Consider the following 13,527-nt stretch of genomic DNA (forward strand, 5'->3'; position numbering starts at 1 on the left):
AATTAAAATGATGATCTACTTTTATGTTTTTGTATATTGTTCTGTTCATACAAAAGTTAGCAATATAATGTTGAGTTTGTCATTCTACGTGTGAACTAAAAAATTAAGACAGCATTTATAATTTTACACATTGTTTTCCATCAAGTGAACAAACAATGAATACCCTCTATCAAAGTTACGCCCATGATTTAATATGTAGAAACAAAGATGTATACAATAAGAATATAAAAATCTTTACACTTGAGAAAAGCCTTACAGATAAGATAAACAAGGAAAAGGAACGCAAACAGAGGAAAATGCAAAACCCCAATCTGGAAAACACAAATAGAAACTTTTGAGAACCCAAAGAATGGAAGCAAGGACGATTGGAAGTCATTGATGGACGTGGAAATGATAGTGCCAAACAACATCAATTGGTTACATACAAATCCCAAAACCAACCAAAATACCCAAATAGTGATACGTGACTCTAAAAAGAGGGGGGAAAACCCAATGAAACCATTCAAAATACCCCCGACCAAACCAATACGTGAAAAAATAAGTCCTTGTCAAATTTCCAAACACACAAGTTTATTCGAGCCGATCACAAATGAGTGTAGAAGGCTTTCCACGACTCACTAATGAGTATAGAAAGCAACAAAAGGCAACCCAAAGAAATATGTCAACCGGCTCAAAGGTGACTCTAGAAACAAGCCGAAAGACACGAGGAGTTGGGGAGAGCATTCCCCGATTCCATTGCCCAAAAATAACCCCCAACCAAACCAAACCAAACCCCTCAGCTTCTCTATCACACCAAAATAACCCCTCCACAATGCCCCACGTGCCAACCCAAGGGAAAGCCACATGTCAGCACCAGTATGATCAGTATGAACTTCCTTTAATATAGAGGTAATGCATCACATTCCAACCAAAAAGAAAGCCACACGTTAGCACTGAAATGATTTGTATGGACTTTCTTTAATATACAGGTCTAGATAGATATATAGTGATTATCTCACATCGTTTCAACCTATTAATCATTTCAAATTTGAATACAACATAAGTATCACAGTTTGAATATCCAATATTTCAATTTGAGTATAAATGTTTATTTATTGTTAATTAAATTATTTGATATATTTTTAAAATAATTTATTATTTAAATTTTAAATTTAACATTTATTTACTTTTATACTAATAAATTTTATAAATGTAAATTATGAAATATAATTATTATTTTATACAGTACGAATTTGAGTGATTAAATACTCATTAAGAGATTAATAAAATTTTTTTATACCAGTACAAGTTCAAGTAATTGAATACTCATGAAGAGGTTAATAAAATTTTTTTATACTACCAACTATTTAAACGGGTTCATATAGTTAGTAATGAATAAAACATTAGGACTCAAATTCGAATAATAATAAGGTTTAATGGTTCAAAATTGCAATTTCTCTAAACAACCAATGAAACCAAATCCTCTATCTACACAAAATATAGTACACAAGTAACATTATCTCGGAGCTCTCCGCTGTGCACAAAATTTGTAATGACAAGGAATACACAAGAAACAAAATTGTGTCACCATCTGAGTGTTAAACTCATGGCTCTCGCTTGTAAACAGTGCCTCCGACATTATGATTTTACTATGGCTCTCGGCAAAAGCTAGGATCATGCCCGTCTGGTCTGTACTTCAGAGTGCGTTAACACCCTCAATCCCTCATGCCCCAACGTGATTGGGAAAAAATAACTCACTTTAGTGAGAAGGAACTATAACAATATCTTTGTCCAACTCTGCTGAACCAACCACCATTCCGAGTGTATATTCATTTGTTGGCCGTGTTATTTACCACGCAACTTCTTCTGTTTTCCTACTTGGAAAGAATGTTTCTTACTTCCTGCCTCATCCTTTTTGCTCCTACCCACCTCATCTATCTTTCTCTTCTGACTTCTGGCAAACCTTTTCTTGAAATTCTTCTTGTTCTTTTCACCATTTCCATCTGAATGACCCGTCATTGAGTTTTTCAAGTGCTTAGGTCCTTTAGCCATTTTCATTCTACCACCACGGGCAGCTGATATATCAGGTTCACTTGAATCAGGAAGCTTGCCACCATCTCTTTTGTCCCTCTTTCTCTTTCTGTGTTCTACACAGTCATTTTTCTGTTGAAACATACCCAAACCCCTGTGTTTCCTCTTTTGAGACCTAGTAATATTCAACAGGTAGTTAGAAGACGTTCATATGCACACAACTCATAAACTAAAATACAAGAGAAACCAAAGTAAGTTGCATCAATAGATCAGACCCCTCAGTTAACGAATCCACAAGTACTTTCTCTGCATTAGTAGCATCAGCTTCTTTGGGAGTTGTTTTGCTACGCCGGTTCTGCGATAAGATAGAAATTATACATACCCACGTCAGACATTGTAGTAGGATCTTCATAATACACATCTGTGGAGGCTCAAAATGGCACAGGTTAACCACATATTCCAGGAGCAAAATGGATATTAGGTACCATACTGGGATCAGGAATAAGGGTCTAGCACACTGGTGTGAAAGAAGACCTTTTTCTTTATTCCAGGATAAACTTTGTTAATAAAACATTTTTACACGTTCAGATCAATGAGATCATTGGACATCAAATGGAAGTGTAGATCAGGGGGAAAGAAAGGAGTGCAACAAAAGGATTAAAAGCCTTCCTATGAGACCAAAGCCAATTTTCCTTGCTATGAGAATTCATCACCCCCTTTACCAAAAGTCTTGGGGGAATATGCAATGTATTCCTCAATATGTTTCAATTTTCTTAAACTGAAATAAAACTAGTAGGCTAAATATGAGAAATCGTTACCTCTATAACAGTATTCAGAAAACCCCTATGCTTTTCTGGAGTAACCAATTGAACGGCAGCAATACCACACTTCCTTGTCACAATCTCCAATATTATAGTGACCTGTAGAAGAATGAATGCACAGATACGAAAAAATCCTCCAACTCAAGCTGTCTATATTTATATAAGTGAAACTCTACTTACCTTTGATCTGAAATGATTTCTCGAGATAGATGACCACTGGACAACTCCATGAATGACGTCAGAAAGAAAATTCTGCAGGTCTTTAGCTTGCAAGGAGGACACCAACACTTTGACAAACCCCAAAACAGCCTGTCAACATTGTACAAAAACCTCGTTACTGAGAAGCAAAATTATTTTTCAGCAAAATGCAATAAAAGACAATCTTAATTTGGCACAAGGGAAACTCACTTTTATAACTTCCACAGCTTTAGTTTGCAGCAACGATAAAATAGAGGAAACAAGATCAGGCACTGAAACACAGATCTCTGGATCATTATATACAAGAACAGATAGTGCAGCCACTGCTCCACTCCTAATATGAGGAGATGAACCAGAAAGATATCCCATTATCTGAATAGTAGGCAACACCATTAGTCATTTACAAGTTATGATTAGCATTCAGATGTCAGTGATAATAATATGTAGGTGCTACAAGTTGACAGACATCATCTGCAAATGCAACTATCTGAAGCAACTTGGGATAAGTTAAAAACAAGATACAGATTTCTAGTCTCAAGAATTTTCTTAAACATGAATATCATAAGTTACAAATATATGTCCAATTTAAAGGGTTAACATCATGTTTTAGGGCAGCACGCCCCTTTACTGGAGGAAGACATTTTAGCCTCTAGAGATAGACTCTATGTTCTCTACATAGGTCTTGGAAATGAAACCTACATCTTCTCTTAATTTACTGTGAAACTTACCTGTAAGAAAAGGCTACTGCTTTAGGACCATTCTAGCTGATCTAAAAGAATTATTATATAGTTTTCTGAGTAAGTTTTCAACACTTAATGCCCTGGTAATGAAGTCTAACATATAAAATCATTGATACAAATACGTACAAAGATAAAGCAGCCAAATTTCTTTACAAGAAGAATACACATGGAGACAGACAAAATAACCCTTACCATGCTAATCAGTTTGTGATAGGGTGAATCAGATCTGAGATCTAACAAGTTTCTTAAGGTAGAACTCATCTTTAGGAGTATATCATAAGCTGCTTTCCTAGGTTCTTCCTTCCCCTGCATATCAAATATAAATAAAAATACAATGAGCTGCATTACCCTATAAACTAAAGAAGACAACAAAAGTAAATAATTAAACTTCTTTAGTAGCTCTTACATCTTTTAATGTGACTATAATCTCATTAAGAATGAGAAATGGCTTTGTATTTTCTTCCAATGAGCTCATCTGCAAGAATTTTTAAAGTTAAAATTGGAATTCAGCTGCCATCTATATTTAGTTCTCCAGAGGGCACAGTATTAGACCCATGTGAACGAAAGCTAGCCAACTACTGTGCTGCCAAAACAAATGGTTTCATAGAAGCTAGACAAAAAGAGAAATGAACATGATTTTGCAAAAAAAATATATTAAGTCTACAATGAATGATGCAATTTCCATCATGTAGGCATCAACGACATTGCAATAGGCCAATTCTCCATTACAGCGACAGCACCAATAACAGCTCTTATTTTCAAAAGAGTGAACAAAGTTGTTTAAAGAAGGAACCACAGGCTTGTCATACTTTCTTCATGGTAGGAGGCCCTAAGAGAACTACACAACTAAGGTTTAACTGCTTCATTTAAAACAAAAAAGGTTTTCAGAGGCATAAATCTGCAATAATGCTAAACTCTCTGTTTGATCAAATTGAATTGTGATGAGGCATTACCATAATCTAAAGCATGAATCACAATCAATAAGAATTGCATGAGAAAATAACACCAGTTACATCTTGCTCTGTTATAAAATCAGATGACCAGATATCCCATAAAGAATAGAATACATGAAAGCATAATTGAACAGGAATCTCATTTCTCAAACAGGATGAGCTTAGATGAGATTGAACCTTCAAGGTCTGAACCATTAGGATGTTAAAACAATCAAGCCGGCTTCTAAGAGATGCAATATCAGCAGGAGATTTTAGTCCAAGTAATAGATCAATCAACTCCACCACTCTGGAAGAACAAAACCAAGCATGTTCCTGCATCATAACAAAACAGAAAAAAGGAAATTTATATCTCCTAACATAAGATGAAGATTATGAATAACGAACCAAAAAAAATATGAGAACACATACCTCTAAAACGCTGCTTAAAGTGAAATACGCTTCACAATGACCAATCTCATCAGTTTCCTAAAAACCAGAGGTTAATAAACATATACTAACTTGATTTTCAAAAAAAAATAAACATATACTAACTAGATTAGTTAGTTTCATAAATAACACAAACAGCACCAATCAGAGGTAATCAGATATCTTAAATACCTGAAAAGTTTGCTTTACTAAAGCATAGATAAAATCAATAAGATCCTCCTCAGCTCCTGCAACAAGAGAAGATGCCAGCTCCAGTATAACACACCTGCATAAAAATAAATTTTCTTAGCACCATCATTGATCTCTATAACCCTCCACAAAGAGATTGCCAGCTCTCAAAACTTTTGCCAAGTCCAAAGCAAGTCAACTAGAATCATCCATTCCATGCTCCCAAAGACATTCATTCTTAGTTTGTAAACAGATTTGCATATAGTTCAATGCAAATGGAGCAGATAGAAAGCACTCTCCATTAGGCTGAAGTGGTCAATGTAGTTAAATTTTCAAGCAAATGATATACATTAAATGACCTTTTGCCTTGCAAGTCATTTTCCTAGGAAGTGTTGTTACATGGCCATACCCCGCAAAATGAACAAAGCATTCAAGTAAATGGCACATCTTATGTCCACAACTCCACATTCTAGAATGACAACCACAAATGCCTGCAGTAGAGATAAAGGATGGGACAGTCACTCCCAAAAGAATGTTGCAGGGAGTCAAGCAACATCGGCAACCATTTAATGCTTACTTTCTCCCAATATGATTGGTAGTCCCTTGGTTGTTAAATAGGGGCCCCCTCAATAACTGTTTCAAATAACTGGTAAAGAAAAACAACCAATCAAGTCACATAAAGTCAGTTAGGTTTAAAAGAAGAGTTAGCTACATTATGGTCCCTGAAATGTGTGAGTTGCTTTAATTTGATCATATGATTTTAGGTTGGGGCAATGTGTTAAGTATCAATGTTGTTGGAATTTAGGGCCATAACTGACTTGGTTAGATGTAATATCTCCTAGGAAAGTGCCACCAAATGAACAGTATGTTTTGGTCAGAGGTCAATCTGAAGCCAAAATCCATCCCCACCATTATGTGTAGCAGCAGTGAAACCATGAGTTTCAAGAACACAAATCCCAAAAATCCTCAACTCTTCTATTTTAGTTGGCATTGCCCAAATCAGTTAACTTGGCTTCTCATATTAAGCACATTACCAATCTATTAAATCAAAAGCATGTATAATAGTACTGAATTTGAATACCGTATGAATGAAATTAGGTCAATATCACATCACCACATGTAAGTAATGCAACCAGTTTTTGTTGGCTAATACTAGCACCTTCCGCTCAAGGTCTTATGTTGCTAGAGTATAGATTATTCATCATTAAAATAGTAGATATAGAATTATCAAGGACCTGAAATAATAACTCCTCAACTTCAGGAACTGAAGTACGACTAGCACAAAATCCCTATTTATAATAAAAACCACACAATACAGAAATACAGGCAAATTAACAAGCTGTCAAAGACTTGCCAACTATCAGAAGAAGAAACTGCTGACTAAACTGGAGCATTTTAAATTCAAGAACGGAAGTCTGCAACATACCTGTGCGCATCTTTCCCAGTAGTACTAAGATTGCCTTGTTCTTTTTCCATGCACTCATTGGCATTGCCAGCCTGATTTCCAATTTCACCTTCACCATCAATGAACTGCAGCTTCTGAACGAATGAAACAAAAATCCTTTTGGTAATAGAAGAATCTGAGATAGAAGCCAAGCATCCAATGGCATCCTGAGAAAGAGATTAGAATATATGTGGAGTATTATATTAATAAGACATCAACCGGTGTTTCAAATTACCAGAAAGAGGATATATATCAATCTCACACAATTTGGTTTCCCAACAAAGAACCTTTCACTTCATCAGAGTAAATAAATTTGCATAAGTCTCTATCAAATTTCAAACCTAATGATGTTGAAAGAATGACAGATGTGAACCTTTAGATATAAGCGCTTTGCTGGAAGTGAACAAACAAATACATCACTCAGTGCCTGAAACAACGCAGGAGCACATGACGACAAAGCCTTGATGTTTCTGGTTGCACTTTTCTTTGAATATGAGGCTGAACTTCTGAGCTCTAATACAGAATCTCTCACTGTGAAATTATTTGCCTCACCAGCGTCCTTTCCGGATCTAAGTATACTTTTGCTTTGATTGACAAGAATCTATGAAAAAAAAAATTGTATCAAAAATATATAAATATGTATATTATACAAGAGTAGACAAGTAACAACCTAAAAATTTATTAGGAAAATGGATTATCATAAGGTTCTAGTACTTACAATAATATTGATGATAAAGATAAAACGAAGAAAAAAAAAAAAGAACCCTTACCTGTAAGGCAGAAGCAATATTTTCATGCATAAAAGAGTCCTCCTTAAGAATATCAATCAAAAGTTCAGCCAAAGCTTTGAACTTCTTGTGCATATCAATAGGATAGCGACAAAAGGCAGGTAGTAATCCCCAGAGACCATGAGCATGATCCTGCAGATCTTGACGAATTACAGACTTTTTTACTGAATAAAGTGGAAAAAAAGGAAGGACAAAAATTTAAAAAAAAAATTAGAAATTGGCATAAATTGTTGTCATCATAAATTACAGTTCAAGGAAAATCTCGGAAAGCAAAATACATACAATTATGCAGCACAAGACATAGCTGTCCAAGGAATATAGTTACAATGAAATAGAAATTAAAACAAGGCAGAAAGAGAGAGATACTGAGAAGGAGTAGATGCTCAGCAGAATAAATCCAATTTTGTCTGTATATTAAGAACCAGTACCATAGAGGCAGATGTGGATAATCTCATTCTGAGCTGTTATATGCTTTTTCATTTTATACAGACTAAAGAAATGATAGGCTATGTACCAAAAAGAAAAAGAAAAGAGATGATAGGCTTCTCAATGAATGGTTGGCCAATGTCATCTGTAGGGCACAAAAACACCTACCACAAACCAGATAAAAGCTTTGGCAAGGTAGCAACTACATCTCCTAACAAATGGGGTTGAATGTCTTTGCATTGGTAAAGGAATCCCTATATTGAAACTTTAAGACATACACTAATGAAAAACTATTTCAAAAAAGACAAGTTTTGCATCACATATTCCATCAAGTTGCAAAAGTTGGACAGGTCCAACCACTTTAAACCAGCCAACAGGATGTTAGGCTAGACGAATTGTGAAATGTAACAGTATCAGAGCAACTCACAGAAGTCAAATAAAGTGAAAGAATGTTTAAGTCACTTTGCACAGCTACAGTTTTCACACTACTGACTGTAGAAATGATATTTAGTTATTAATTGTAAGTCTTCATTAAACCAATCAAAATTTCAGGTCCCAGATAAGGATCTTCATCCTCAGAAGCATAATGTCAACTAAATCCTTGGCCTCCAAAATATCCTTGAAAGAACCATAATCCAGTAGATTCACAGCAATTTAAGCATACCATCTTTCCAGGTGCCTTTTTATGTGCATCTTTACCCTTCAATATTCAAATCTAACAATAACCATGCTGTGAAGAAAATTTCCAAGTGCAAGAAGAATACCTTTAGAACTTGCCAGCTGAAATGATTTTGCAAGTGGCACTATACTCTCCATATAATACCTGAGAGATGCTCCAACAACATAGTCTTTCAATATGGGTAGCAACCAGACGTTTGAATAACTGATGTCATCTGAATGAAGGGTTATAGGCAAAAGAGTCAGTATCCTTTCTGGCCCTATAACAGTAACTGCTGATCCTATACAATTCTGAAGCTGCAAATTGTAATGAAAGAGGATATCAATAATCTTTCTGGTTATCACCAAGGAAGACACTCTAGCTGAAGTCGTCAAACAACATTATATATAGAATTGGCACAACATAATGCGATATCTTGTTGCATCAATGTGAAACCTCTAATCAGATAAATTGTTCGGATGTACATGGGCATAGATAAATGTGGCAAACACAGCACATTTTTCAAACTAAATATATTAAAATGCACCCTGCAGAAAGAGAGGAATATGCAGGCTATCTTGCTTACTCATCATCTAAGGCCAAACATGCCAACTAAACAGAAACAAAGACCTCCTTGTGAGCACAATAACAACCCAATCTTTACACTTATCTCTGTATCTCTAAAATACACATTCCCTTGATTTTGCTAAACTTTTCCATTCTTTACAAATTTATTCTAACTACTAGCAACATGTCACATAAAGGTTGTGACTTTCAAAAGTACAAGGCAGGTATATCGATAACCGCTTGCAAGAATAAATTTTAGTGAAGAAATAAACAACTTGCTAAAACAAAAATTTAAATTCAGTAAAATGTCATAACAATAAAACAGAATATTGACAAATTAAATCTGAAATTATATTAGCAATTTAAAACCACAATACAAATCAACAAGGGAACAAAAAGGAAAAGAATAAGCCAAGACTTACATGGTTCATGTTAGACGTGTCCCCCTTAGCAAGAGTCATCAACTCGGCAAGTTTATGTACAATGCTCTTCATAAATACATATGAGGATTCCCCTACAACCAATATAAGCACAAGTATAAGCAGAATTTGTTGCACAAGTAAACATGCATACTTTGAACTGAGCAGGAAGAATGCAATCCTGACCGACAATTAGGTCCTAATGACAACCTTTCACATTCTTTAGTCTTAGGTTCTCTAAGTAATATAAGTTATCCATTGTACATTGAAGGGCAAACAACTTGTCACAATACTGCTCCATTATTTTTGTCTCTGATCATTGTACAAAGAACTCTAAAATTCATTTTATAGATATAGCCTTTAGAAGGTAATTTATATGATTTAAGCTCTTACCATGATTAGGGATTTCTAATTTTGGTTCAGAAAATAAGCCTGTAAAAGGGTTTATACTAAAATTATAATGAAGATCACCAATTTTGAATGAAATCAATTTTCACATTTGTTATCCTCCCCTTTTTTTTTCTTCCTAGGGGAGTTTTAACTCCATTAGCTAAAGCAATTGAACCATCTTCACTAACAATTTCAAAAATCATGTCTACAACTTGTTTTGACTGAGATCCAATTGTTACTTTTGTGTCCAATTCTAGTGAAGATTATTGGACCTAAGCCACATCAATTTTAAGCATAGATTATGAGAGCCCTGTTGAGAACACTCAACTAAATTAATCCCATAAATGCACAGGACCATTATGCGTTCATCACATTTATCTTGAGAAGTTCCCCTTCAGAGTAATATACATGTTCAATGTGAATTTCTACTAAACCATGAGATGACAATTAACAGTTTTAGACACAATGTCAGTCAAGAAACATAGCACTACGCAGCCAAGCACTTGCATATAGCTCTTTAAGGACAATTACAAACAATGAAATGATAGTAAGAACCTCATTTGTTATGCTGTTATACACATTACTATTAATCAGACATCTGTAAAACGTTCACATGAATCTAGACTATCGGTTCTGGTGCCTTAGGGAAAATATGTACAATTGTACAGTTCTCATGTAGCAAGTAAAGAAACAATCCAGCGTACCAAGTTTCTGAAACAAAACTGTCAAGACAGCCAGAACATGCTCATTGGGAATTCCATCACTTGAACTAAGGGTGTTCTCAAGGATAGCACATATAGATTTTATTGCATCCGCTTCCTCACTTCCAAGACCATTGTTTTCAGCAGAGAAAGACTTCAGATCTATATGGTTGCTAATCAACTCCCTCATAATAACTGACGCCTGTGATGCCATGCTAGCCTCAGAAGTCAAAAGAACTACATCAACATCAACAACATTATGAGAATAAAAATTTTTAAAAGTTCAGCATTGCAATCACAACATCCAATAGAAAACCATCAGCAGCAGCAATAGCAACAAGTATTCCATTGCATTAAAGAATAAAGATAAACTCTATGTCTCACATGCGAAACAGAACTAGACATCTAGACAAAGATACTTTTACTTTTTAATTGGCCCTGAGATCAATCAATCAATAATGCCATGTTCTATACTACGGTAAATTGCTGACGATTACTGTTTTCATTGAAACTTGGCTATATTTTATTGACAATATGGAAAGTAAAACATTAACCCAGTGAACAGTATACCAAAGTGTTCTGGAACAATTGTAAAGGCATATTTTAATATGTCGCACAAAAGTAATGCCATGAGGGAAAATGGGCACAGTTGATTTCTAGGAATATTACAATAGAGAGATCTTCAGTCTAGGAACTTCAAACTATAAAATAAGTTTCAACTGTGTGACAATAATTTAAGAACCATTTGAAAGTGAAAAACTGTGCATATTACAAAATACCATTTAACTCCCAAAAATATTAATAAATAAGACAAGCAACATCACCTTAGAAAAACCTCCAACAAATCATCACAAGAAGTAATGAAACAGTTCATTCGGAGAAAACATATTCAATAAACTATATTCTGATTGCTATTTAAAGGAATGGCAGAAGGCAGTGATGATCCACTGTATCCAATAATAGATTGTAAGACAAGGAAAAACCAAGTTTAGCAATGCCAAAGTCCATTACCATTTGTGAAGACAAAGTAATAAGCGTATCATATCTTCTCATAATAATAATAATAATAATAATAATAATAACAAAAAAAAAAAAGCATGTCATATCTGAAAAAAAAATGAAAAAGCATACCTGCTAAAGAACCAAAAACTAAAGGAACATTCTTCATCCACAAGTTTGATTCTCCAGCATGAAGTTTGTCTAAAGCACATTTTAACAAAGTTGCTGCAGATATGAGAGTGTCAACAGGATTCTTCTCTCCAGAGACATAAGAAGCAAGAGAAACTATAATGTTCTCCATCTCTGGTACAATTGCTTCAACATTTGAATTTCCAAAAAGAACTTCAATAGTTTTATGAATGTTCCTTGTAAGGGAAGAGAACTCAGAACTGATAAGCTTACATAATTCTGATAAAATTTTTAAACGGACTTTGGCAGAGAGATATGGAACAGTAAGCTTCACCAGATTTAACATATGAAGGACCTCCAAATTTTCAGGTTTTGACAATGTTTCATCCTTGGAATCATCTCCACTCTTAATGGTACTTAAGGTAAGTGCAAGAGGCATATGCTTTTTAAGCAAGAAAAGCACTAATTTACTTGCCTCCTTGATAACAATTGAGGACTGGAAAGACTTAAAAACCTTCTCAAGATATTTTTGGGCACATCTACGGACCTGCAACACAAAATTAAGTCAACACATCAACTTAACTTTCATTACTTCTTTTTCTACAAATAAGTCACTATCACCAGCAAGTTGCTAGAGTTATTCCACAAATAGTGAAGGGTTACTTCAATCTAAACTTAAGGCCATTTTACAGATACACTTGATTGGGATGTATGTAGCTCTCAATGCAGCTTATACAAGAAAATTACGCATAAGAGCATGAGCACACAAGCTCCAATACAAAGAACTCCCTAAGGACTTAGGAAACTATCCAACTCTTTTGAAGCCATTGTAATCTCTACGTTCTTTTCATTATAGCATTCATTGACAAGAACTACATCCTGTGAAACCTAACATTCATTATGCATAGAAGATCAAAAACAACATAATGATGCTGATGACACATTCTGTAACATAATGCAAACTGAGACCATAACATTCATCACAAATAGAGAGCAAGCAAAAATAAATAAATACATAATACCCTGTTTTATTGCTTTGCTATTTACTTCTTCAAACATGGTTAAAAAGAGAAAGCAAAAGATAAAAAAATATATATTAATATATTTTATTTTATTACGAACGAGAAAATGGTTAAAATGAAGTGTCAAAATTAAAACACAATTGACCAGTATATAATAGAATCATGAATTTTCCTATCTCTAAAATTAAAGTTCGTAACCTTTAATCGTTAAAAAAAATTATAGATTTTTGCATCCAAAAGGTCATTTAAACTGTGAAAAGCAAGTAATAAAAGCAACAGTAAAACAGATCTAAATAAATATCTTAACAAAACCTTGGGACGTTTATCAATGGCGAATCCAAGCAATGTCTCCAAACCAAAACGAACCGAATGCCAATCCTCCAAATCACAAAACCCAACAACCAAAACCCCCAAACACTTAACCCCGCTTCTCAAACTCGCCACTCCAAGCCCCTCCCTCCCTACCACCCTCACTACAACTTCCACCGCCTCCTTCGCCTTGTCACTGGAAATCCCTCCTTTTGGCACTAGAAGAACCACAATCGACAAGAATGTCAAAAGCGCACCGATTGCCGTCGAATCCAGGGTGGTCGCTGAGTCATCATCGAGGGCAGAAATGGCGGCAGCAAAGTAGGCGGGAGGGGAAAGAGGGAGGACTCGGCGGAGAG

The 13,527-nt window shown here is 34.9% G+C and overlaps 1 protein-coding gene across 1 annotated transcript; it reads right to left on the minus strand.

Moving 5' to 3' along the window:
• Window positions 1-1,389: 1,389 nt before the first annotated feature.
• LOC110415466 (ARM repeat superfamily protein) lies at window positions 1,390-13,527 on the minus strand. The gene is made up of 18 exons (XM_021427133.2): window positions 13,172-13,527; window positions 11,841-12,384; window positions 10,713-10,946; window positions 9,622-9,713; window positions 8,739-8,949; window positions 7,531-7,712; window positions 7,134-7,361; window positions 6,743-6,927; window positions 5,320-5,413; window positions 5,131-5,187; window positions 4,900-5,034; window positions 4,176-4,244; window positions 3,962-4,075; window positions 3,240-3,401; window positions 3,012-3,140; window positions 2,829-2,930; window positions 2,286-2,365; window positions 1,390-2,185 (listed from the first exon to the last, which is right to left on the minus strand). The coding sequence occupies exons 2-18, from the start codon at window positions 12,274-12,276 to the stop codon at window positions 1,825-1,827; spliced, it is 2,871 nt and encodes a 956-aa protein (XP_021282808.2). The 5' UTR covers window positions 12,277-12,384; window positions 13,172-13,527; the 3' UTR covers window positions 1,390-1,824.

The sequence above is a fragment of the Theobroma umbraticum genome, unplaced genomic scaffold, assembly GCF_002168275.2.
Source record: "Theobroma umbraticum cultivar Fairchild unplaced genomic scaffold, ASM216827v3 scaffold_147.0, whole genome shotgun sequence".
Taxonomy (NCBI): Eukaryota; Viridiplantae; Streptophyta; class Magnoliopsida; order Malvales; family Malvaceae; genus Theobroma; species Theobroma umbraticum.